Source organism: Glycine max, chromosome 2, assembly GCF_000004515.6.
Source record: "Glycine max cultivar Williams 82 chromosome 2, Glycine_max_v4.0, whole genome shotgun sequence".
NCBI lineage: Eukaryota > Viridiplantae > Streptophyta > Magnoliopsida > Fabales > Fabaceae > Glycine > Glycine max.
In genome coordinates, this window is record NC_016089.4 from 1 (window position 1) to 27111 (window position 27111).

At 34.1% G+C, this 27111-nt stretch overlaps 2 protein-coding genes and 1 long non-coding RNA gene across 6 annotated transcripts; 1 reads left to right on the forward strand and 2 right to left on the reverse strand.

Moving 5' to 3' along the window:
* Nucleotides 1-2188: 2188 nt before the first annotated feature.
* Nucleotides 2189-17538, forward strand: LOC100814813 (uncharacterized). Of its 3 annotated transcripts, none has more exons than XM_003519653.5 (17): nt 2189-2591; nt 2701-3459; nt 3551-3625; nt 3711-3773; nt 4428-4604; nt 6017-6580; nt 6668-7423; nt 8533-8808; nt 8948-9103; nt 9690-10042; nt 10746-11223; nt 11494-11820; nt 14442-15213; nt 15332-15390; nt 15581-16060; nt 16492-16530; nt 17138-17538. In XM_003519653.5, the coding sequence occupies exons 2-17, from the start codon at nt 2740-2742 to the stop codon at nt 17321-17323; spliced, it is 5481 nt and encodes a 1826-aa protein (XP_003519701.1). In that variant the 5' UTR covers nt 2189-2591; nt 2701-2739; the 3' UTR covers nt 17324-17538. The 3 variants fall into 3 exon arrangements, with proteins under 3 accessions (XP_003519701.1, XP_006574487.1, XP_006574486.1); XM_006574424.4 differs by having other exon boundaries at nt 2238-2591; nt 9732-10042; XM_006574423.3 differs by lacking the exon at nt 16492-16530 and having other exon boundaries at nt 2238-2591.
* A 1973-nt stretch (nt 17539-19511) lies between these two features.
* Nucleotides 19512-22196, reverse strand: LOC100777906 (eukaryotic translation initiation factor 5). 2 transcript variants are annotated; one of them, XM_006574426.4, is made up of 2 exons: nt 21985-22196; nt 19512-21460 (listed from the first exon to the last, which is right to left on the reverse strand). In XM_006574426.4, exon 2 carries the CDS (start codon nt 21094-21096, stop codon nt 19768-19770), a length of 1329 nt encoding a protein of 442 aa, XP_006574489.1. In that variant the 5' UTR covers nt 21097-21460; nt 21985-22196; the 3' UTR covers nt 19512-19767. The 2 variants fall into 2 exon arrangements, with proteins under 2 accessions (XP_006574489.1, XP_003519137.1); XM_003519089.5 differs by having other exon boundaries at nt 19512-21480.
* A 699-nt stretch (nt 22197-22895) lies between these two features.
* LOC102662190 (uncharacterized) lies at nt 22896-26026 on the reverse strand. Its single transcript, XR_001383451.3, has 3 exons — nt 24804-26026; nt 23901-24549; nt 22896-23260 (listed from the first exon to the last, which is right to left on the reverse strand). It is a non-coding gene; the product is annotated as an uncharacterized lncRNA (long non-coding RNA).
* Nucleotides 26027-27111: the final 1085 nt, after the last annotated feature.

Here is a 27111-nt window from a genome sequence, read left to right on the forward strand (position 1 = left end):
GCTAAACCCTAAACCCTAAACCCTAAACCCTAAACCCTAAACCCTAAACCCTAAACCCTAAACCCTAAACCCTAAACCCTAAACCCTAAACCCTAAACCCTAAACCCTAAACCCTAAACCCTAAACCCTAAACCCTAAACCCTAAACCCTAAACCCTAAACCCTAAACCCTAAACCCTAAACCCTAAACCCTAAACCCTAAACCCTAAACCCTAAACCCTAAACCCTAAACCCTAAACCCTAAACCCTAAACCCTAAACCCTAAACCCCAAACCCTAATCCCTAATCCCCAAACCCTCAATCCCAAACCCTCAACCCTAAAACCCAAACCCTAAACCCCAAACCCTCAACCCAAACCCCAAACCCCAACTCCCAAACCCCGAACCCAAGCCCCGACCCCCATGCCCCATATCCCAAACCCCAATCATAACCCTAACCCTAAACCTAACCCTAAATCCTATACCATATACCCTAAACCCTATACCATATACCCTATACCCTAAACCTTCAACCTTCAACCCTCATCCCTCAACCCTCAACCCTAAACCCTTAACCCTCCTCCAAGCGTCATCATATCCCACCTGGCCGTTGTGGCTGGAACGGTGCTTTTCACGGCCAAAATGGTGGCCATGGTGGACAAATCGTGCTGAAATGCAGTTCTGCAGCTTCTATCGATTGTTTGCTCTCTTGGCTGTGCTCACTGTTAGTGGGTCAGAAAAGAAAGTTACCCAATTCACAACCCTAACTCTAAATGACACCATCTGTTTTTTTTTTTTTTTGGCTATTTTAACTCTTGTGTTTTATTTCCAACACAAATTGTATTTGGACTTGAACTGTCAGTTTTAACATTGCTTTTTGGACCGTTAATTTTAACTATTAGACTCTTATTCATATAACTTTCTTACCTCTTTTACTCAAAATTCAAATTTAGATGCATTATAATCAAGTTTTATTTTCTAATCGAATTTAAATAGAGATATTTTCTAATTACTCTTTAGTATCAAATAAAAATTATTTAAATGATTTGATATCTTTTCTATTTTAATAAATATTTAAATCTTTTTATCATAAAATATATCCTAAAATATTGTAAAATCTGTTAAAATTTTCTAAATCCTAATATTTAATTAATATATAAAACTAATAGCATAATATTTATTATAAATAACATTAAAACATTGGCCATCCCATTATAGCATTTTTGGGGTGGGCTATTCCACAATGATATATATCGAACTAACTCTTTTGAAGTTGAAATGGATTTAGTGTTATGTTTCATGCTATATATTTTTCTCATCATAACATATGTGGATCATAAATTGACATTGGGAAAGTTTCCTAAAAAAGAATTATATTTGAGCTACTAAAGAAGATGATATTGGATTTCTAACTTTCAGTTTATCCAAGGGAGAGTTGCCACACACCATTGCGAAGACTTAATCTTGATACCTTTCACAACTTGATCCACATCTCATTATTATATTATAAACTTAGGCGACATTTGGTACAAGATCTTTTTTATATGAAAATCATGATTTTTGATAATCATAATTCTTAACAATGATTAAAAATTGTTTTGTTTATTTGTCATAAATATAAATATATTCTTAAGAATATTTATATAAGATTTTTGAAGATCAAATATTAACGAGACATTTTTATCAAAAATTTAAATATTTATCAAATTAAATTATCTAATAAGTAGAATATGAAAAACTTTAATTATATTTAATACAATAAAACCTTTTTTTAATAACTCAAAAAAGTTAAATTATCACTTTCTCTCATGAAATATTTTGTCATAAACTTAATAAAAACTCAATTAAAAAACGATTCTGAAAAATGTTACAATCATAAAAATATATATAGAAGGAATTAAGATTCTCAATCTAAAATTCCTGAAAAACTTAAAAGAGAATTTTCATATTAAATGTCGCTTTAATTTTTATTTTTGAAATTATAAGATTTAATATATTAATGCAAGCATATTTAATTTTCATTAAATATAATTACCGCATTATAATTTATTAAATTAATTAGATAATATCTTATTAAAATTAATTAGATTAATACAAAATCAAATACACAATATTTTATTAAATTTGATTAATTCAAAGCTAATTGGATAATATCATATTAAATTTGTTTAGATTAATTTAAAATTGAGTAGATAATATTTGATTAGATTTGAAGTCGATTATCTTATGAGAAGATAAAGACCGTCACATGTACAATGGATGAATGAATTACCAACCTACACCACCGGTGTAAGTTCAACTTTACAACCTATACCGAAGTAATGTCGTACGTTGGTGGATACGAAGTGTGACATGAAAGGAGACTGCAGATTTAAATCCTGTTGAAGTATGCTGTGTCTGGTTTCGCGTTCAACTAAGAGAAACGCGCGTTCGTGTGTTGGAATTCAAATTTTTCTTTCTTTCGTATATTCGAATTGCAATTGAACGAATAAAATAGGAAAGGATAAAACCCTCTCTCATTCTTGATCTTTCCCACAACAACGATTCTTCCTTCCCTTCCACACCCCTATTGTCAGTGCTACGATCAGCGGCATCGCGCGCCACACTCTTTGGGGTATTTTTGTTGCTGATTTTCTATTGAGCGTTTTGATTTCTCATTTCTTATTCTAATTTCTGTCTTTTTATTTGTTATTGTGCTTACATATGCTGATAAATTTTTGAAGACCTTCTTCATGTATCACATATAATATAAAGAATAAAGAATGGACTCGGTTGTGAATGCTGCGGTGGAAGAGATATGTGCTGGGATTGAAGATGGACTAACTCTCGCAGCCCTGTGGGCCAAGCTTGAAGACTCACCCTCTCTTTCATCCTCCAATCTCTGTCTCAATTCCACTGTCAAAAGAGCCATATGGACAAACCTGCTTCGCATTCCCACTCTCCGGTTTGAACCACAACCCTCTTCTTCGGAACTGGAGGATGCCGAGAAGCTCAATACAAAGATCTTTGCTCACCAGAGCCTCACGGATAACTTTGTCGGTCTCTACGACTCGCAATCTCTCCAAGATGCCCAAATGCGTGTCCTTCGCCTTCTTGCTAATGCTAGAGCGAATGGTGTCACGCAAACTCAGCTTGCCAAACAGTTGCACATTGATCCCAATAACTTCCATTATGTGTTGAGGAGTCTTGAGTGTCAAGGCTTGATTGTCAAGCGCTCGGCAATTGAGAAAAAGAAACAAATCTCCAGTCATGGTGAATCCAAAAATTATCCGTGTGTAGCTACCCATTTAGTATACTTGCATCGCTATGCGAAGCAACTTGCCTCTCATCAAAGGTTTGAGTTTGAAATTACCAAATTCAACTCCCCTGATGATGACGATGAGGATGCAGATGGAACCACCCTTCAAACAGATGTTCATCTTAAGGATTATAAACCTCAGATGAAAGCTATTTGTGAAAAACTTGCAGAAGCCAATGGCAAGGTTCATTTTCATTCAATTCTCTTTAAAGTTACCAACCGACTATTCTCATCATTTTATGCTCATGTTTTAATTGTCATCTTTTTTCTTCAAGGTTCTTCTTGTGTCAGATATTAAGAAGGATCTTGGTTACTGTGGATCGCGTCCAAAACAAAGGGCTTGGCGACAAGTATGTTTTCTGACTTTGAACTTTCCAAAATTATAATTATGTCTTCTCCTATATGTCCAGATTGCCTTATTGCTCGTGTAACCAGATTTCTCAAAGGTTGAAAGCACATGGCATTGTGGAACAGTTTGACGCTAAGGTGAATGGCAAGGTTGGTTAGTTTACACTGTATCTATGTTTTTTGTAACTCGTTCCTGTTTGATGAATTTTAGTCTTTGCTGGAGATTGTAATTTTCTCAGCAATGTCTTTCTTGGCAAGCATTATAAATCTTCTTCTCCTTATGGGAAGAAAATCCAACTTATCAGTTACATTATTCTGTCAACATAAATAAATAAACAAGTAGTCACATTAAGGGTAAAAACAGATTGTTTGGGCTTGCAATGTATCATTTTCACCCTTGAATTTCTAAGTATGGCATCTTTTTACTGTTGCAAGACAAGAATGAACCTGATTGATCTTGTAATTGTCTGAAAATATAAGTTGTGGTTACTTGGTGGATCTGTATTTTAACACAGTCCTTTCAAATAACATGGCAGTGATGACTAATTCTCCACTATTCATGCCATGAGATTAATATTGACTCATTTGACTGTCTGAGTAACCAAACCTCTTCTTTTAGCTCCCATCGTTTTCCCTTTTAGATTATTATATCTCTTGTTTATACCTCATGTTTACACCTCTTTATATCAATTGAATATTTTGTCCTTTACAATCAGCCAATTCCTCCCCTCCCCCCTCTTAGCCATAAGTTGGTATAACTTTGTTGTGGTGATCATATAGATGTAAGTCTTTACGTGTTTGCAGATTGAGGCTTGCCTGCGCCTTCTTGACCCAATAACTACAGAATCTGGAAATGAAGATAAAAAGTTGAACTCCGGGAAAATCTGTCAAGTTATTGATCAGCTTGTGGAGCTTCCCATGGAGCATCAAATTTATGATATTATTGATGCTGCAGGATCTTGTGGCATTACTTTGAAGGAGGTGCGTTTTTTATTCTTATATTCTCTTTGTTGGAAGACATGAAAAGATGTAAATTCCAGGAAAAGAGAAAGAATTGACAAACAATTAGATTCATTGATTTACATTGTTTAGGGCGTTGATGAATGATATGGATCAGAGGTTGGCTATTTCCTTCTAAAAGTACTTGAATAAACTTGCTGATGAATATTATATTTAAATTTATGTTGTTGTTTAGAGAAGATTTAGAGGAAATATTTTGCAATATTATTTGTGGTTTTTAATGTATTACTGGCAAGAAAATGGTTGCAGTGAATTTCTATAAAGTGAGATATAGTTGTAGAGATGATAGTAAGGGTGAAGTTATACTGTTTGAGTGAATTGGTTGTGTCATGCAAATGCTCTTTTAGCTTGAAGCATGGACAAGGCACAAGCTCACCCAAACCTTGTGATGCAGTTTCACTGTGTTCTTAATTCTGTCTTTGCAATATAGTTCTTGTTGTCAGATATAAATGTTAAATGATTAGGGAGCTTGGTCAGCTTCCCATACTGTGGCTGATAGCCTTAAAAGCATGTGATGTCTTTATTCAATATTTCAATGGCAAGGTCAATTGTAACAAATAAAAAGGGGAAATGTTTCCTAAATAACAGTTAGATGGAATGATTGCTTCCCAATAATGGGAAGCGATGGGTTCCTGCTCATTTAAATGCTTTTAGGGGACTGAGTTTGTGTGTATGGCTTCTATTGGTGTTCTGCTTGCTATTGCTTCTAGGGAGTTGCTACTTGCTATTGTCTGATTATTGATATGCAGAGAGACTGAGGATGTAGGCTTGGCTGCAATTTATAGTTGTTTCACTCCTAGTTGTTTCTATTCTGCTCTAGAACTTGGAGGATATCTTATCCTGTACCGCAATGTATTTTCCATCCTTTCTATGTAATGAATCTTTTTTTTTTAAAAAAAAAGATTTATTTAGACGTACCTTTGTAGAAAAATCTAGAAATATGTGACAATAAAATGATTCCATTTTTATTCTCCAAAGAGGAATTAAATAGGTATTTAAAGAATGATATAAGCATCCAAAAAGGAAACAAATCACTCCTAATCAAACCATCCCCTACACTTTCTCCTCATCAATGCCCCTCAATTTTCTCCTAATTAATATCCCTCAATCTAAGCTATTTAAACCTGTTAAACTAAGAATATTTTTAAGTTAATACCTAATATTTACAGCTCGACAACCTTTTCTCTTTGTTTGGAATGTTTGTCTCTTGTATACACTTTTGAACTTTTTAATTGAAATCAGCTCCATTCTTTTTTATATGCTCTCTCTTCAAATGAAGTTTTGTTTTTCGGGCTGGTTCTCAATGATGCATCCTTAAATGTGAATATCATTGCCTTTGCACTTTGAATTTATTGGGATTTTTTTGTAAACAGATATGTGAAAGGCTTGGGATTGAACTGAAAAAGAGTCACATTCGACTTGTAAATTTGTGCTATAGATTTGGAATGAAAGTGCAGGAAGAACAATGCCTAAAATCTAAGGCAATTCGAGTTTGGACTTCTAAAAATTTCAACCCTGAACCAGAAGTTGAACTTATTTGCAAGCTTGATGAAAACAAAACTTTAAACGATGTGCCTGACAGTTCAAAAATAATATCTGAATTTGAGACTTCAACTACCAGTGGAAAACTTGCTGACCCTGCAAAATTGGAAGATAGAGGAGTTGGTGCAGAACTATCTTGTGTATCTCCAAGAAATACTGAGTCAAACTTTGTAGGAACGTCAGCAGACTTGCAAGATTTGGTCCTTGACCGAAGAAGTACAGTTTCTCACTGCAAATCAGTCAGTTCATCAGCGGAGGCAGACAATGCACCATCAGGAGCATTTCCATCTGACATGTTGAAACCATTCTCTACTGGATCAAATCAAAGATATGCAAGTCTATCTTTAAGTGTGGATAACACTAGAAGGGCAAATAGGATACTAGAAAGACTAAAGGTCTGTCTTTTTTTTTTTTTTCCTTTCCTAATCCTATTGCAAATGAAGCATTCTAAGACATTTCTTTTTACATTTTTCCCTATGCAGGATGAAAGGTTCATTTTGAAATCTGAGATAAATAGGTGTCTTATTTGCTTTGAGAAGGATAAGTCTACAAAAGTGGACCGCAAGACTATTGACCGAATATTAACTAAACTTCAAGAACAAGAGCAGGTCAAATGTATAACAGTACATTCACCTGTTATTTCTGAATATTCCAGGACAAAAGATTGTGTGGTAGTTGTACATCCATCCATGAGTCTAACTCCTGAGTTATTTGATGAAATTCAAGATAGAATACGATCATTTAATTGTTATATTCGCAGCAAAAGTGCTTCACATCAGAAAAATGATGAATTGCTACCTGTAATGGAGGATATTCAGAAAAATCAAAGCGTTATAGTTCCAGATGGGCAGGCTAGTAAAGCAGAAGCCATGCGTGCTAATGGATTTGTATTAGCAAAAATGATTCGTGCAAAGCTGCTGCACAGTTTTATTTGGGATTGTCTGCATAGGTCAACAAGCCATATTAATGTTTTATCATCTAAAAAATGTGTCTTCGAGGTAACTGATGCTCCTCATAGTAGCAGCAAACTATTTTTTCTAGAAGCAACTATTAAAGAAATGCCAGTTGAACTATTCTTAAAAGTTGTCGGGTCCACTAAAAATTATGAAGAAATGATTGAAAAGTGCAAGATGGATTTACGTCTCTCTGATCTTCCTCCGGAGGAGTACAAGTGTTTAATGGATGCTCAAGCAACAGGAAGATTGTCATTAGTTATTGACATTTTACGCCGATTAAAGGTATTCCTGTTTACTGTTGAGTTAAATTTGAGGTCTTTGTTTTAAATTGGAATGATTTAAAGATTTTCTTTTGCAATTACTTTTGTTTTGCTGGTTCCATCTTATTAAGGTCTGGGAGTGGTGGAATATTGAACCGCTTAAAATGCTAGAGTTAGAGTCATCTTTACCAAACAAAATATAGCAATTCCTTGACATGTTGCAGTCATCATTGGTGGACAAACCTACTTTTTTTATCTCTTTTAAGGATTTTCTTTCTCATTTCTGTGTTCTGTTCTTGTTTCCGTACTCAATTAGTTCCGTTCATCCTTACCCAATGTGACTGTGATAGTGAGTTGGGAGAGCAACCCAACTAATGATGGCAATGCATAATTTGAAGTCTTCGGCACACTGACTTGAGTTTTTTTACAACAATCTAAAGAAATCTTACTCATTTATGTTATGTCCTAAGATTTTGGTTTTTATTAAGAGTCAAAGGAAGTGAAAGATACTTGATAGATTGATAGGTAACCAATGGTTAGTTAGTTAGGGTCTGATTTAAAATACTTAGGTATAACATTAATAAGCGAACTAGATTAATATTTTATTCACTTGATTGGCCACACTACTATTGTTAAAAATGGTAATGAAATACTTAAGAAAACAGGAGTAAAAGAAAAACATTTTTACTTAAGAAGCTGCTAAGGCATTTTTAGTTTGTCGCAAACTGATATACCTGGAACTTATTCCGTATTCCTTCTCATGGCTCGTAAAACTTTCAAGTATTTAAGTTATTCTTAGCATGGCTATTTTACCTCTTTCTCATCCCTGCTAAGGAATTTGTATCTTGCTTTTTGTTTGAGCAGTTGACTGCAGATGGTAAATTTTCACTTAGTTTTGCCCATCTTGTTTTTATGCCATAATAAACTTACTGTATGTAGGATAATATTATTCTTTTTTCTCCCACTGTAAAATTAAGTTTCTGAAAGACAAAAAGCTGCTAAATAGAGGGCAAAAAGGTCAACCAAAATGGAAAGTAAGAAACTGTTAGGGAAAAAAGTTAAAAGAAATAAGATTACCATTACACTGTAAAATTTAAATGATACATGCTTGACGTGGATTTATTTGTGTAGTTGATACGAATTGTAACTGATTTGCAATCTAGAGATGGAGTCAAAACCCCTCAAACTCACACGATGGAGCTTCGGCCTTACATCGAGGAACCCATTTCAAATGATGCAGCATCTTTAAATTTTATATCTCTTGATCTTCGACCAAGAGTCAGGCATGATTTTATTCTATCTAATAGAGGTGCAGTTGATGAATATTGGCGAACATTGGAGAATTGCTATGCTACTGCTGATCGAAAAGCTGCTTCATATGCATTTCCTGGATCTGTGGTCCATGAGGTATTCTGGAAGTTTGTCTCCAGTTCACAATTTGAAAATTTCTCAGTTTTCATGCCTTATATTCAGCCTAATATTATATTTTGATGACATGGTATCAGTACAAACACTAAAGATAGTAATTTTTTGTTTATATTGTTAGCTTTTCCGCTTCCGTTCATGGGCATCTACTCGTCTTATGACAGCTGAACAACGTGCTGAACTTTTAAAGCATGTAACCAAGGATAATCTTAGTGAAAATATTTCATATAGGGACTGTGAGAAGATTGCAAAAGATCTGAATCTTACCACAGAGCAGGTTAGTTTGTTTCAAGCTGTTGACTTGATTTTGTTGTTTATCCCTTTTGGAAAAGAAAATACAATATCAGTACTGTACACGCCCCTCCCAAAAAAAAATCATTATCAGTAGGTAAGTATATCCTTGAGGGAACATAACGTCATGGGCTCCTGTCTTGTCTCAGTTAAATAGACAATTTTGTAGATTATCTTGCTTAATATGTTTGTCTCTTTAATATGTTTCTCCAAAATATTATTTCACATTTATATCAGAAAGCATGATTTGTGTAGTTGTAGTTGACAAGAAACCTTTGATCAATTATGATGAGGAAATTAATGGCTTTATTCTAGGATTAACTTGTCACACACTTTGTTTCTTGAACCAGTTGCTGCTTATAGTTTTAGAGACACAGTCTGGTAGATTATACTGAGAACTGTCAATGGAAGTGAACTCCCAGAATTTAAAACTTTAAATGAGGAAAAGTATATTCTATTTTATTTGAGTAAAATAAAAATTTAACTCAGTATTATCGCCGCTGTTTCAAGATGAGTGACTCTTGCAATTCTTTCCTATATGTATTTTTTTCAAACTTTAATGCCACTTGTAGGTACTTAGCATGTATAAGAGTCATCGCCGTTTTGTTTATCAGTTCAAAGATGAAAAGATAGAGGATAATTCACCTGAATGCAAGGGTAATTCATCTCGTCGTAGGAAAAAAAAATCCACTGAGCTCAGGCCTGCAAAGCATGCCAGAATTGATGATGCAGTAACTGATGTTGTGGACATGCACATAGAAGGATCACAAAATTTGGATGTGCATTCGGGAGAGTGTGCCACACATATGCAAGAATTTGAGGAGAGTATGCCTCAAGACTGTATCCCCCTTATTAGCCAGCGTGTCTTAACCAAAATGAAGCCAACACGCCTAAGGAGATTCATTTGGTCAGACAAAACTGATAGGTAAGAGAAATTTTAGGAACCTGTTAAATCTTGAGTGAAATAATTATTTTACTTTAGATTATATGTGTGGATATAACGACTCTCTGAAGTTGGACCATTTATATATTAAAGCCAAAATTGAATGAAGTAATTCAGCTTATTCTTGCTTGTATTTTTAGTTTGTTCTGAATTGATAAATATAATGACTGTACAGTCTTATTTTGTTACCATTATTAGTGGAACCTTTAATGCAAGCTTAAATCAAAAGAGAGTTATTTTAAGGCTTTATTTTTCATAAACTAGCATTGGGCTTAATGCTACACAAGCAACTTGTCAGGGGATATTTTTGTGATAAACTTTTACAAAAACTATTGTGGCTCTAATTGATATTAAATAATTATTTTAAAAATTTTGATTAACTCACAAAGAAAGGATAAAAACTAAAGAAATTGCTTATAATTGATCATGATTGCTGATTTTGTGACACGATTTTAATATTCACAAGTTTTTTTTAAAAAAAATGGCTTGAATTATAATTCATAAATAGCTTAAGAGTATTGATAAAAAGGTACTTTCCCCCCTCTGTTTGTATCCATTCTATTGCTCTGTAATTTGAAGGCATATTTGCTGTAATTCAGATTACAAATTGTCAATCTCTCCTGTAAGGCTATGAATGTGGTATTATCTATGTGGTCTGAGTATCTATGATTTTATATCATTTCAGGCAGTTGGTGATCCAATATGTTAAACACCGTGCTGTTCTTGGTGCCAAATATCATCGCATAGATTGGGCATCCATTTCTGATCTTCCAGCTTCTCCAATCGCTTGTATGAGAAGAATGAATTTGTTGAATAGTAACATGAGATTTAGGAAAGCCGTGAATAAACTCTGTAGCATGCTCAGTGAACGATATGCAAAGCAACTGGAAAAGTCCCAGTACTCGTCATTAAACAATGATCGCAAACAGTTTGTGCGATCCCAGTCCTGTGAAGGTATCCTCAATAACTCTAGTCCTGATGCTGAAATTCAAATTACAAGTCTAAACAAAGAAGCTTGGGATGACTTTGAGAACAAAAATATCAAGATGGTCCTTGATGAGATTCTTCGCTGCAAGATGATGGCTAAGCTGGGTGCCTCCTCCCAAAAAGGTCAATTGCAATATGATGGGTGGTCAGATGCAAATGCGAATGCTGATGGATTTGTAATTCTCTAAGACTTAAACAACAATAATGTCAAGTCATTGCTTCCAAGTATCTAAATGAGACTTAACGTATTCCTGGCTGGATCTAGTATTTAAGTTTTAATTTCATAATTTTCCTTTGTACTCCTCTCATTTTCCTTGTTGGATGAATCATTTTTAATTTTTATAACTTGTTTTATAGTCTTCAGGTATTCTGGTATTAGAGTATACTATACTCTAATATCTGGAATCTGTCTGATACTCTGACAAAAGGAATCTTTTTTCTGGCAGGAATCTCAAGAAAATGAAGAAATTACATCAGCTATTCCTTGTGATAATATTCAGAGTCATGGGAAGCCCCATACATTTTCTGCCCAAAGATCACGGCGGCGGCGGCTTGATAAAAATTTTACTAGGTTTCTGAATAATATGGTTAATGTTTATGGACAAGTAAATGAATCATTGGCTATTTCAAATGTTGTAGAGCTATTTAAACTTGTTTTTTTAAGCACCTCAACAGATCCTCAGGCACCCAAATTACTAGATGACATTCTTCGGCGATACTCACAGCATGATCTATTTGCTGCTTTTAACTATCTTAAAGAGAAAAAAGTTATGGTAAGTTGTTATCAATCTCTCATTGTTTGTATTAATTGCAACAGATGTGATGTTGATTGGTTATGTGCTTAAATTGACCCTGTGCTGTTGATTGCTGTAGTCATCTTTATATTGGTCATCATGTGAAATAGTAACATGCCTCATAATTTTATAAAGCATATTAATTACTATGTATGAGCCATATTACGTTTTCACATGTGTGTGGGTGTGTAGACTCATTTGTTTTCACATGCGTGTGGGTGTGTGGACTCATTTCTAAACCGTAAAGCCTGTTTTACAACAACAACAACAACAACAACAACGCCTTATCCCACTAGGTGGGGTCGGCTACATGGATCAACTTCCGCCATAATGTTCTATCAAGTACCATACTTCTATCCAAATCATTAAGTTCGAGATCCTTTTTGATAACCTCTCTTATAGTCTTTTTGGGTCTTCCTCTGCCTCGAATAGTTTGTCTTCTCTCCATCTGGTCTACTCTCCTCACTACAGAGTCTACCGGTCTTCTCTCTACATGTCCAAACCACCTAAGTCTATTTTCCACCATCTTCTCTACAATAGGCGCTACTCCAACCCTCTCTCTAATAGCTTCGTTTCTAATTTTATCCTGTCGAGTCTTACCACACATCCACCGCAACATCCTCATCTCCGCTACACCTACTTTATTCTCATGTTGGCTCTTGACCGCCCAACATTCTGTTCCGTACAAAATCGCCGGTCTTACCGTAGTCCGATAAAACTTTCCCTTTAGCTTGATCGGTACCTTTGCATCACATAACACCCCCGATGCTTTTCTTCATTTCATCCATCCTGCTTGAATGCGATGATTCACATCCCCTTCAATTTCCCCATCATCCTGTATTACAGACCCAAGATATTTAAACCGTGTGACTTGAGGGATAATATGGTCTCCTATTTTCACCTCTGAGTTAGAAACCCTCCTTCTTTTGTTGAACTTACATTCCATATACTCCGATTTGCTTCTGCTTAGGCGAAAGCCATGTGTTTCTAGAGTTCGTCTCCAAGTTTCCAACCTCTCATTCAACTCCTCCCTCGACTCTCCAAGGAGGACTATGTCATCTGCAAAAAGCATGCATCTCGGCGCTATCTCTTGGATTTGTTCCGTGAGGACATCCAGAATTAAGGTAAAAAGGTAGGGGCTAAGGGTTGACCCTTGATGTAAACCAATTGTGATGGGAAAATCGTCTGACTCTCCACCCTGTGTCCTAACACTAGTCGATACCCTATCATACATATCTTGGATAGCTCGAATATATGCAACCCTAACCCCTTTCTTCTCTAGAGCTTTCCACAAAATCTCTCTAGGCACTCTATCATACGCTTTCTCCAAGTCAATAAAAATCAAGTGCAAGTCTTGTTGGGCCATGCGATATTGCTCCATCACCCGCCGTAATAAATAAATCGCTTCCATGGTCGACCTTCCCGGCATGAAACCAAATTGATTCTCAGTAACTTGAGTCTCCTTTCTTAATCTCCGTTCGATCACTCTTTCCCATAATTTCATGGTATGACTCATGAGCTTGTTTTAAATGAAGTAATATTTATCTTATAAGAGAGTTGTAGCATAACATGAGGAAAATGATCTGCAACACGGTTATATATTTGAAGGCAGTTGCTAAGAGAATATTATGTCAAAATTGACTTAATTTGGTGATAAAATGTCTATATTCATGTTGTCAGTATTAGAATTAAGCACATGTAAACATGAGATAAGCACATGCATAACTCAGATTAGCTGTTACTGATTTTTAGCTGATTGAGTAATTAATTCCTGTATGTTAGCCCTTAGAATTAGCATCAGATTCCATTTTATTGAATGCTGTACAGATTATAAATATACATGTGTAGACTGATTAGTCACATAATTCGCCAAATTCTATCCGCATGTTACATTTACAAAGGTTTACAAGAATATAGAGTATGGATTAAAATATACATAAAAGTTCCTACATGTCCCCGCAATATAGGTTGTACATCCTTGTGTATTTGGAAAAATACCTAATACATATTCAAGCTATGAAATTCACTTCAAAATCATTGGTAGCCACACACTCTTGGAGCATAGGTTTGGACCTAACTCAATCCCAAAAGTTAGCTCATGGGGCGAGGGTTGTCTTCCACTTATATACTCTATCTTGGCACTATCTTTAGCCGATATGGGACTTCGAGTTTTCCCAATACACACACTATTAAATCCCAAATAAGATAAAAGTAATCAGGGTCGCTATAGTGTTGTTTTTAATTCTCAGGTTTACTAAGACTCAATTTAACTGATAACTCGTTACTAACTGTAATGGACATTTTCCTTTGACCTTAAAAGACTTCATGGATGTTGCCTTATATTTCTGAAGAGGTTAAAACTATGATGAGCAACCTGAATGTGTGTGTGTGCCCACTTTAAGATAGTTTCTGGTACTGTTGCCATTTATTTTAATTTGACTCTCCACTTTAAGATTTATTTTACTACCTGATTTATTTTTCTCTTCCTTTCTCCTTTTTCTCACTAGTTACTGTTTTATATAGACAACCTGAATATGTGCATGTGTGTGTGTGCCCATGCATGTTTTTGTACAAGTTCTAATTACATCAACATTTGACAGGTTGGGGGCACTGGCAATGAACGTTTTGAACTATCACAACAGTTCTTGCAGAGTGTTTCCAAGTCACCATTTCCATTTAATACTGGAAAGCAAGCTGTTAAATTTTCTGCATGGCTGGAGGAAAGAGGCAAAGACCTCACAGAAGTGGGCGCTAATCTTGCTGAAGATCTACAATGTGGGGACATTTTTCATTTGTTTGCTTTAGTCTCATCGGGTGAACTTTCAATTTCTCCATTCCTACCAGATAATGGTGTTGGAGAGGCTGAAGACTTGAGAAGTGCAAAGCGTAAATCTGATACTACCGAGTCTTCATATAGTGATAAAGCCAAAAAGTCAAAATCCTTCTTTGGAGTAGAAGGTGAAATTATTTCTCGTCGGGAAAAAGGATTTCCTGGTATCATCATTTCTGCACACCGAACAACAATTTCAAGAGCTGATATTTTAAATTTGTTCAAGGATAATGATAACTATGGCCAACCTTTTGAGGGAGATTTCCAATTAAACATTGGCCAAAGCAGTAATTATTCACTTCCTGACCATATCTTGGAAATCACTAAATCTTCTGACCCTGTACCTCTGGAAGAAAATCGTAGTGAATCACCCTGGGAAGCTATGGCAGGCTATGCACGACATTTGTTGTCAGAATATTCCAATAAAAAACATGCATATGCCATTTGTGCTGAGGTCTTCAGGGTTGTTTATGCTGCCATCCAAAAGGCTGGTGACCAAGGATTAAGCATGGGAGAAATTTCCCAGGTTATAAACTTGCCAGGTATAGATTCTGAGATTTAACCAAGTATAAAATTGACTTGAAATTGATTAATATTTATAAAGATTTTCAATTATTTATACTTTGAAAATGTTTATTGTTCTTTGACTTTGTCTTCCAGGAGCAGAGATAGATGTCTTGATTGTTGATGCTCTTCAAGCATTTGGGCAAGCCTTAAAGGTTCCTCCCCCCTTTTCCTTGTTTCAATAGTTTATAGCATGTGTTTGTTTGCAACTAATGGTTTGACCCAACAGAAAGCAAGTTTTTTCCCTACTTCTACACATACCATGGCTTGAGACCCAAAATCATGTTCAAACACAACCCAAGTACCCAAACCATGATTTTTCATAACTTGTTATTTTTGGATCAGGTCAATGCTTATGATACTGTCCGTGTTGTTGATGTCTTATACCGTCACAAGTACTTTTTGACACCTATGTCTGATTTTCATCTTCATGTTGTACAACCTTCCTCAACAAAAACCATCGAGAAAAGTGATCATACATGTGAGCTTTATGAATCGGAGGAAAGGGATACTACTTCTGTTGATACTTCGAGAGAAAGAAACACCGCTATTGATAGCGTGCACACATTGACAATTCTCAATCTTCCACATGGGGATGTGGATCCTGAAAATCAAGCTTGTGATAGGAATGAAGGCTGTAAGCAAAACAGACTTGGTTTATCCAGAGTCAATCATAAGAAAGAAACTCTCGAATTTTCTTCTGGTGAATCATGTGTGCCAATATTGCCATGGGTCAATGGAGATGGGACCATCAACAACATTGTTTACAGGGGACTCAGACGTCGTGTTCTTGGAATAGTGATGCAAAACCCTGGGATATTGGAGGTATGCAAACTCTATAATGCTTCTTTATTTAATATATTTAAATTTTCATAGAACTTTGAAATGGGATTAGCTCTGAGTGATGCTGCATATTAATATCAACAGATTTCTAACAGAATCATAAAAGAAGATAAGAAAGATATTTTGAGAGAGAGAGAACTTGGGAAGCAAGAAGTGAAAAATGATATTAAGCCACTCAACTTTGTGTTACAGTTTGGTATATATAGGCTAGAATAGTTAGTTATAACCACTAACCTTTAAGAATTGTAGTTTGCCTCACCTTTCTTTATGTGTGTGGATTTCAAGTAAAATCTGGCAAAATCTCCTTTTGCAGCATTATAACTTGAGGTGCAGCGTAAATCAAGTTTTACAATTTTTAATCCTTCATTAGGAAATGGAAAAATCCACTTACGATTTCATTTTGTATGTGTTAGGATGATATTCTACATCATATGCACGTGTTGAATCCACAGGTATTTTATCAAATTTTCAAAATTCTGCACTTTTGTTATGAAATTGCTAGTTACTAGTTTAGTCATGTGCTGACTTCTATTCTGAAATTTCTGGACTATTATCTCCATTTGTTTTTTTCTTAAAGAATCTTTTAAAGATAAGATTGAGTCAATGATCCTTTTCCTGAGGTATTATTGAAATATGCCTCCACCCTCTAGTTTAAAATTATGCAATAAACCTCCAATGGTTGGCAAAATCTATTCCTACACTTACTCTCTGTGTATGCCCATGCTTGTGTTGTTTGCAATCACAGATTTTGTTCTTCCATACAAGGTGAAAAGAAGCTGATAAGGGATGATCTACGTATATTATGAAACTAGAGAAGATTCAAGCCTATAAGTTTCTCAATGTCTAACTCCAATTTATTTCAATGTCATTTATCAGATAAAACTATATAAGTATAATAGGAAAGGTCATTGGTTTTATGCAAGGCTTTATACTATTATTTTTTTCATCTGGTGATTGTGAGCCTAAACGTTGATATGATTTTCTTAATGCTGTCACTGCCTTTATTACTCTGTTTGTATGGTGGTTTTGAGCTTATATGCTTATTCGAGTTTCTGACAGAACTGTAGAACTCTCTTGGAATTGATGGTTCTGGATAAACACCTAATTGTGAAGAAGATGCATCAAAATATGTTAGATGGGGGACCCTCCTTACTTCCGGAACTTATCGGAAGCAAATCCAGTCAACCGAAGTTGATATGCCGAGAGCATTTCTTCGCCAATCCCATGAGTACTTCCTTGTTGTAGGGAATCTGTGGCATTGACATTAGACATTAGTACTTGTTATATAAAAACATATTTATAGGCAATTTTGGATACTGGCCTTTTAGTTATATTTGGAAGAAGTGTAACTTAGGCAATCCTAGTAAATATGTTTCAGGCTAGGAACTTAGGATTTTGGATATTTGACAAGTTTGGTTGCTACAATCCTACTTGAGTATAGCAGGTTGGTAAACACATCATTCAGATTTTTTCTTATTTACTAGCTTCCTAACCGGGCCATGTCGGGTTTTTTTGTGGTAGTTTCGTAATCAATTTATATACACAGTATTTATTTTCTTTTTATCTATAGAATATATATAGTCCTTTTTCGGTTTTGTACTTGTTTTTTGTCTTCTTGGGTAGTAATATCTCTTTTATGCATAAATATATTTTGCTCATATAAATAATTAATATTTAAGCTTAAAATAATTAATATTTAATCGAAGTAAAAGTATTAATATGTATACATAAAATATGTGGTAGTTTCGTAACCAATTTATATACACAGTATTTTCTTTTATCTATAGAATGTATGGTCTTTTTCGATTTTGTACTTGTTTTTTGTCTTCTTGGATAATAATATCTCTTTTATGCATAAATATCTTTTGCTCATGTAAATAATTAATATTTAAGCTTAAAATAGTAAAAGACCAACAATTTAATATTTTCGCTATAGTTAAATAAGACATTACAGAAATAGTAATATATATTTTCATATATTAAATTATGTAAATGAATTGTTAAATGATTTTCTCTTTATTTTTGAAAACCTAGATAACTAATTAAAATTGTTTCAATGTAAAATTTTACTTTTATAAATAAGTGTATTTTGAATCTGAGTAAAAATAGGGGTGACCCGTGCACCACAGGGGAATCCTACTAGTGTTACTAATAATACGTAGTTTCATCTAAAATGCTGCAAGATTGTATTATTGTATGTTTTGAAGTAAAGTAATTGTTTAAGGTAAAAGTTGTAAACCATACAAGAGGGTTCAAATGTGCAACATTCATCTAAATTATGAATTTGATTTGTTTTTTATTAAAAAAGTCCCCTATGTTATATACTCGTTAATTTTGTAAGCCTCTCGAAAAAGTTAAATCATAGAAAAACTTCAACCTTTTAAAAATTTTCTAAACAAACATATAATAAAGCATGTGTTCTCAAGATGACCTGTATTCAATTCGAAAACAAAAATTGAATCATTTACATAAATTTGAGCCTACATTATTCAAAATTTAATGAGACAAATCTAATTAACCTAATATTTCAATATATAAAACTAAAATTAAGATGTATTTTATACTGGTATTGTAGATTTTAAAATAAATAGTATTAATATAAATACCATATCATACAAAATATTCTTAAGTTAAAAAGCTTATTATTAATATAAAATTGTTAAAAAAAAGTATAAATTTTAAAAAAGATAAATAGTTTGAGTTCATCTTCAAAATATGCAATTAATTGTTAAAAACTAAACATTTAAAATAAATAATAGGTTAAAATATATTTTTCATCTTTAATAAAATTATCAAAGTTAAAATTTATAACATGCAAAATTTTTAATCTGTTTTTCATTATTGTGAAATTATAATGTGCTTTTTGGGTGATTCCAAACCTTTTCGAACCTACTTTTTGTTTTATCAAATTTATGTCAATTCCAGCCCTATCCAAGAAGGAATAAGGAAATGGACGAACTAAGAGCCAAAACTGAGACATACCTAAAATTGAAGACGAATTAGATCTAAGCCTATAGGCCTAAAATATATCATCCACGTCCAAGTTAAAGAAATTTGAGAAGGGGAAGTCAATTTTATACTAGCAGTATGTGAATCAAAATCATACGCAATTGGCCTAAAATAAGCCTTACCCAATTCATAATCATAACCACAGAAGCTATTGTCGGAAGCATCCTCTATCAATACCACCCACAATCAATCCAACAAAACTAGGAGGGGTAAAGAAAAAGATATTATAAAATTACATGCAATTTGCCTAAAATATGCAAAACCCAATTGATCATAATACAAGTTATTGTCGGAACCCTCCCCAGTCAAAACCTTCCCCAACAATCCAACAAAACTAAACGGGGCAAAGAATTATAAACTCTTATAGTAATTCCCGACGCAGCTAGAGGATGTTCATATCAACCACATGATTAAACAATCATGATTAGACACAACAGAAAAGCAGTACTACTATTATATTATCAAGACAACATATAACATAATCATCAACAACCAAAAACAAAATTACATTAGAACCGCACATCACAAAACGCACTGAGGCATACATACTGGTCCAGCAAGCATGCACCATTCGCACAGTATAGTAGTTCAACAACACATGGGGCCTACAATAACCTTTATTGGAAATAAAGAACATGACACAATCAAGTAAACATAAGTAACGGAGAATGTAGGAAAAATTATTCTTCCTCGGTTTCTGATTCTGCACTCTGAAGCCAATCAATGAAAGGTTGAGCATTCTTCAAAATCTTAGAGTTCTTGTTATCGCCCTTCAGTCCCTTTTGATACCACTGCACTATGTGCTCTTCCTCCAACACATCAGCATCATAGAGTGCCTTTAGAACCAGGGCAACCTCCTTCAAAGCATTGGAAGTAGACTTGCAAGAAAATTCTTCAATAGCATGAAGCAATAACAGCTGGGATCCCTCTTCGGCAACAGCAGCAGCAAAGTAGTTCTTCTTCTTATCAGCTTCTTTAGCAAAACCTTTCTCAGTTCCCTCGAATAGAGCTTCAACCAGAGCACTCATCTTTTCTTGAGCAGGTGCAGGATGTGCTGAAAGATGGGACAGCAATTCATTCGCTCCAATACCTTTCTTCAAATTAGCTTTCACTTCCCCAACCAGGGTCCCATAGTGCATTGAGTTACCATTCTGAGAACCGCCATTTCCGTTACTTGCTGCTTTTTTCTTCTTCTCTGGTTCATCTGTAGAAAGCATAACCATATCAGCTGTCACAGCACTTAACTGTTCTTGGATACGTTGACGAGCAGCATCAAGTGATGTATCTGTCAGCCATTGCACGTCATCATCACCATCATCTTCATCTGGAGCCTCCTCTTTCTCATCAATTTGACTGTGAGTAGGTGAAGTGCGGTCTTCATCAGAGCCACTTGCTTTCTTCTTTGAAGAGGTGGATTTAGCAGTGCCATCTTTTGAAGATGAAGAGCCTTTCTTCTTAACCTCTTTCTTCACTTTCTTCTGTTCCTCATCAGCCATTTCACCTTCCTTCAGTCTCTCCTTCTCAGCTCTCCTCATGGCCTTCTTGTCTTTGGATCCTTTCTTAACCTCTGGAGGGTTCTTAATGATGAAGGTAGTCAGCTTGTCTCTCATATCAACATCAGACACAAAACCACAAGCAGCGCATTTCAGCTGGATCATTTGGTTCTTAGTGATTATGATCTCAGTTTCAGGATTTCCACAACCATAACACTGAACATATTTCTTAATGAAGTTCTCAAGAAGGCCAGCAAGCTTAACAGTATCATGTGCTCCATTGACGTGAGAAGTGCCGGTCTTCTCATCAAATTTTGACTGGGCCCCAAGTTCACAACCAAAATACTTGGTCGTGTAAGACGCAGGCCTTGCCAATGCCTTGGCAATATCAACCATATTGACAACATTAGTTTTGATGCCGTTACCTCTGCCCTCAATTTTGGTAATCATCCTAGGCATCTTATACCTGTAGAAGGCATCATCACTGTTTGCAGCACCAATGTTCTGTAAAGCCATGTTGACTTACAAAGTTTCAGAGATATTCAGATGCAGCAAATGCCAGAATTCAAATTATACGCAGCCGCAATTTCAGCCTCTAAGGTAGCTTGTGCCCTTGAAGAATCTCCCTCAAGTATAATGGAAGGTGGCCAACCGCAACCAGAAAACTGAATGAATTTCTGATATGTCTCGCAATGCATACAGCTAACTCTCTGGGATGAGGGTCTGTAATTTTTTCTAGAAGAAGAAAAATACTCTCCAAGCAGCTCAGTTGCTCCCAAATGGATAGTAGCCTGATCAAACATGAAAGAAACTTTAAGGTGACACCTTCACCTTCAAATCGGCTACAGCAGAACTTGCACGGATACCAAGCCAACAACACCTACAATTCAAAACCAGAAACTAAAAAATAATTAAAATTACAACAGTGAACCTCAAAGCAGATCCTAAACACAATAAAAAAACCTAGTCATCAACAACCAAATCACGCACACACACAAACATATATATATGGTCAATGGAAAACCAAGCACTTAGGTTATTATCTCACACACACATATCAGGTCAATGGAAAACCATGCACATAAATTATTATCACACACACATATATCAGGTCAATGAAAAACGAAGCACATAAATTATTATCACACACACACAGACAGACATATCAGGTCAATGGAAAACCAAGCACATAAATTATTATTCCCAAGGTTTTCATATATCTGTGTCTATGGATGGTATGCTAAACCGGGACACAAGCGATAACATATCGTAAAATCACAAACAGAATAATTGAAAACCTAGAAAACACGTATCAAACAAAATTATTGTACACAGGCAGATGCAAACAGATCTTAACAAATAATCGAAAAAAGAGATAAAGTGAAGATGTGAAGTTGTATGTACCTGAGATCAGAGGAGCCAAAGCGTGCGGAGAGAGCAGAGAAGAAGATAGGGATTAGGGATAGAGTCTGTTTCAGATGTTGAGGCGGCTCTGCGCTGTGTCCTCTTTTCTGTTCGCTCCAATATTTATAATACTATAATAAAGCCTAAATTAAGATTGTTGCCCATCCAATTTAACGTTTTTTCATTTTTCGACCCCACTAAAATAAATTCTTAACATAGTTCCTACAAATTTCAAAATGTTTCATTTATAGTTTATGTCGTTAAAACTCATCAACTCACCCTTATTTTTTATTAACAAACCATGTTATTAAGATTCACATCAACAATGTCATTCAATATTTATCGTAGAAAAACTAAAAATGAAAAATCTAAGGATTAAATTTTTTTATCGGGATTAAAAATAAAAATAAAACTATAAGTACAAAAAATAATCTTTTATTTTTTACCTTAGAGTAAAAGAAAAAGTGTAAGATTGATAATATTTTAAGTTATATTACTCATAAGTTATAATTGATTATAACACAAAAAATCGTTTACATAAAAAATTATAAATGAATATTGAAACCTATTTTGATAATCAAACACTCAAAATCAATTATAAATTTCTAAACAACATTTTTTGTGAAAATCAATTTCTAATACTTGGTATTCAAACAAAACATATATATATATATATAAAAGTAGGAAGATAAATAATCAACTAAGCTCCAGAGAAAAGAATGAGACTCCTATTGCATCACCAAAAACAAAAGAGCTAATAAAGGCTAGAAAGGCTTCCTAAGTGAGAAACGCATTTGTTGAAGAGTCATGACGAGCCAAAGAGTCAACGCACAAATTTTCTTCTTTATAGACATTATAGAAGGAGAGAAGTCATTGTATGTTCATGAAAGATCAAATAAGATTAATGATAATTGTCATCCGATGAAAGCCAACATTGTGTCGATCAATTAGGTTTAAATCAACAAGAGTCTAATTCACACTCTATCATTCTATAGTCTATGTTTCACGCCAACTCTATGTCTTTGCAAATAACATTAAGTACAACACTAACATTTGTAGTATATCAACAGTATCCTAAAAAGCCAACTAACCAAGAACCATGAGAATCATGAATTAATATGCCAAATCCTGAAGGTCCCAGGTTACCCAAGGAGCTCTTGTCAACATTAAGCTTCACTTTAGACGCAGGAAGAGGAGTCCAAGTAATGCCTATAGTTTGGCGTTGAGGAGTTCCCAACTTCAAAGTTGCAATAATCGAACTATGAAGGAGCCAAACCTGGTTGAGAATGAACTAGGGATGATGAATTGTCACTTAAAAATACCATCATTGCGAGTCTTCCACAGTTGGAAGATCAGCCTATAAAACAATCCTCCTTGGTTCACAATGCCAAAGAAAATTAACTATAAACAATGAGAGTTTTATTATATTTTCATAACCCAAAGCTAGAAGACGTCCTGAATCAATTTTTTTATTAAAAAAAAAATAAAAATAACAATGACAAATACAGTCTGTTCCACTTTTTTTTTCAAATATAAAATACACTCTGCCCAAATAGCATTAATATTAAGGGAGTCAAATGATTCAATCGATAGTCTGAAAATACTGTTCATTTGCAATACTTGTTGAACCACACGCAATGTTTGTGTTATGTGTGGTCGAGGTTCAGAATCTCTAAAAGTCTCCTAACACTTATCTCCATCATCATCAGTGATCAGTGTGAGAATAAGAATCCATCTCTTAATCTAACACTACGTAAAGAATCAACAGAAATATGATAGAACCCATCAAACTTATGAATTGAAATTGTATAGCCTACGTAAAGAATCAACAGAAATATGATAGAACCCATCAAACTTATGAATTGAAATTGTATAGCCTAGATCAAATGTTTGAGCACCAATAGGATACCATTTACCTGTAGTTCACAATTAACAAGCTATATCCAAGGGAAGAAAGATAAGCCAATGGCTTTGAAAAGCTTGACAATGAGACAGATTGTGGTCCCCCATGAAGAACTACAATTAGTGGATAAGTGCATCACTTTTCTTAGTTTTTGAGGACAGAAATATAGCTCCATGTGGTTGACAAGCACCTGAAATTGAAGTCAAGATAACAATATAAAAAAAATCAATTCCTTAAGAAAAATCTGAGAATAACCATATATTGTGCAACCAAAGGACGAGAAAATAATATTATCCATGGTTAGTCACACGCATATTATATTATAAAGAAAAAAAATATATATGCATTCCAAATACTAACCACCAATAATTATATATAATTCATTCATTGGCAAAATAATCTATGAAATGATTTTAGTTTGAAAATCTCTGATGAATTTTCATAAGATGCATTTCACTATTGTGACGATACTTCTAGATATTCTTTCTTATTTTCTTTTAATCCTCATTCCTCATATATTCTAAATTACTTTTGTCCTTGAAATGAAGAAAAAGGGGAAAAAAGCAGTTCATGTAGTTCCAAAGGGGTTTCAACAATCCAATTCCCATCACCGACCATCAAGAATACTCGTAAAAGTCAAAACTTGTTCCCGTCCCAGTATCCTGCAAAACATCATTAAGAGTAGTAGTCAAGATTAGGTAAAATCATGGCTCTTTGAAATATTGTAATTATTCTGTCAGAGAAAAAGATCTTTAAGAATTGAAGACCAACAACATTCAGTAATTGTGAACAATATATACAACTAATATCAATTTATCATATGTTTATATTTTAGATATCCCCATATATTTTGCTTCATTTTATGGACAACTATTCGAACTACCAAACCATATTACAAGATTATTATAGAAATTACCAGTAGTAATTCTAAATACTGTGATTGAAATGCTCCAATCATAGCCTCAACCATGTAGCCAATAAAAAGGCAAACAACCAGCTCCAGAGGAAAGCCAGAGTAGGTAAGCCTCCAATCATGCTTTTTGACCTTATGTATGCTCCAACCATAATTAACCACAACTACTCATTTGTATAATGAACTCCTTCATATGCACATGAGAGTGCCAAAATCCATGCTTGCAAACCACGAGGAGCATCCCTTTCCACCATTACTTCCAGCCTACCAACAGCCTGCTTTGAAACTCCATAATTCAGCAAAATGTTTGCAAGAGCTCTGAAAGTAAAATCATCTGGTTGAATGTCATATTTTATCATTTCCTTGAAAGTCTCTGTAGCCTTCCCTTAGCCTCCTATCCATAGAATACAAGCCAAGAACATTATTATAACTCAATATATCAGTCAAGAATGTTAGAGTTTTGAAGTTTTAGTTCCTTTGTCCCACATCGCTTGGTTTGTAAAAATTTGTGTCTCGTTAGTGCTACATATAGAGACACCTTGTAAGCTTGCAAAAGTGTGTAAGTAATTAAAATTTCTCTTAATGTAGTCGTGAACGTAGGTACAACAATCCCCATGGTGACCTCATCAGGCTCCATTCCTTGACTCTGCATCCTCTGTAACCGCGCTAGTGCTTCCTCTTTGAGTCCACCTTTGCTATAAGCATTAATCAAGGTCCCATAAGTGGAATTCACAGGAGCAACCCCCTTTGCATTCATTTTGCTCCACAGACTCTCCACAGGGCCCCAAAAATCAGTAGCAGAAATTATCACTAAAAATTACCCCAAAACCTGTTCCACTTTTATCTTTCAAGAAGACATCAAAGTTTCCTTTTATGCAGAAATTCGGAGGAGGGATCCACTTTACCTCTTGAGAGGACTCATTGTGATCAGAATTTGTGTCAGCCTCCTGATAAAATAAAGAATCTGCTACTGCCGAAGTTTGCTGCAGAGATTGCCTTTTGTTCTCAAAAACCAGAATATTTTTTTTTGCCAAATAGCCCACAGATGACAAAAGATGTAGCTCAAAGCTTCTATTTCTTTGGATGTGAACTATGCGTTAACCCAATCAGAGAAATCACAGATGACATCATTTTTTTAGATACTTAAAATCAGTTTTCAAGTTGATGTTACTATTTTTCTCTCTCTCTTTAGTTTTACATATAGTGAAAGAAAGAGGAGAAGCATTACTAACACATTATATTTATTATTGTTACCTTCTTCCTTTCTTCCTGTATCTTTTAATATTTTGCCTCAAAATATTTGATGTTTCAAGAATTTTAAACCCTAATTAATACATTTTTTTTTAATTTATCCTTATTTAATACCTATTTTAGTGGCATAAATATTAAAGATCAAAATATTAAATAAGGTCATGTTAGTTCAAATATAATAATTTTTAATTTTATTAAATATTTTTTAATATATATGCAATATCCTTTAAACATCAAAAAATACAGGAATGAGATAGTAATTAAAAGAATTAAATTAGAATATATAATCATAAATTACCATGTATAATATCATAACTGATTTTTAAAATAATTAATTTAAAAAATTATATAATTTGTAAATAGTTGAGTTTCTTAAACATATCAAAAAGAACTAATTTCTCGTCATGCATATAAAAATATTTTATTATAAGAAATAAAATTCACTTTAGTGTTGTTTAAATCTCGGAATTAATTGCAGGACTTCTGAGTGTGAGATATCTTGTTTTCAAAAAAAAAAAAAGATAACAATAAAAGAAATGTATTTGAAAGATTTATTACATGTTACTGTTTCTTCCAAAATAACATTGAAAAAATAAACTAAAGTGATATTTATTAGAAATATTAATGAAAAAATAGTTAATATTATATTAAAAAATTAAATACGATGCTTATTTTGAAACAGAGCAATTATTAGTTTAAACAATTTTGTGAGTTTAGATAACAATAAATAGTTTATTTATAGACAAACATTATGTTTATTTTTAGCGGTTTACTATATAAACGCGGTATTATGTTTAAAATTTCATTATATCTGCCTGATACTTCTTGACAAGGGAAACAAAGTTACACGACAATCAGTTATAATTTTAGCAAAAAATATTCTGAATAGCCAAATGCTTACTATAGTTCAGCAAGATAAACCATAAAAAATAAAATTTAAAAAGTTTAATATACCCAAAGTCTACAGTTAAAGTATGCAATTGGCAATTCAATCTTACTTTTCCACGTAATGAAATAATTCTAAGTTGATAAAATAATTGAATCAACTGTAAGCTCTAAA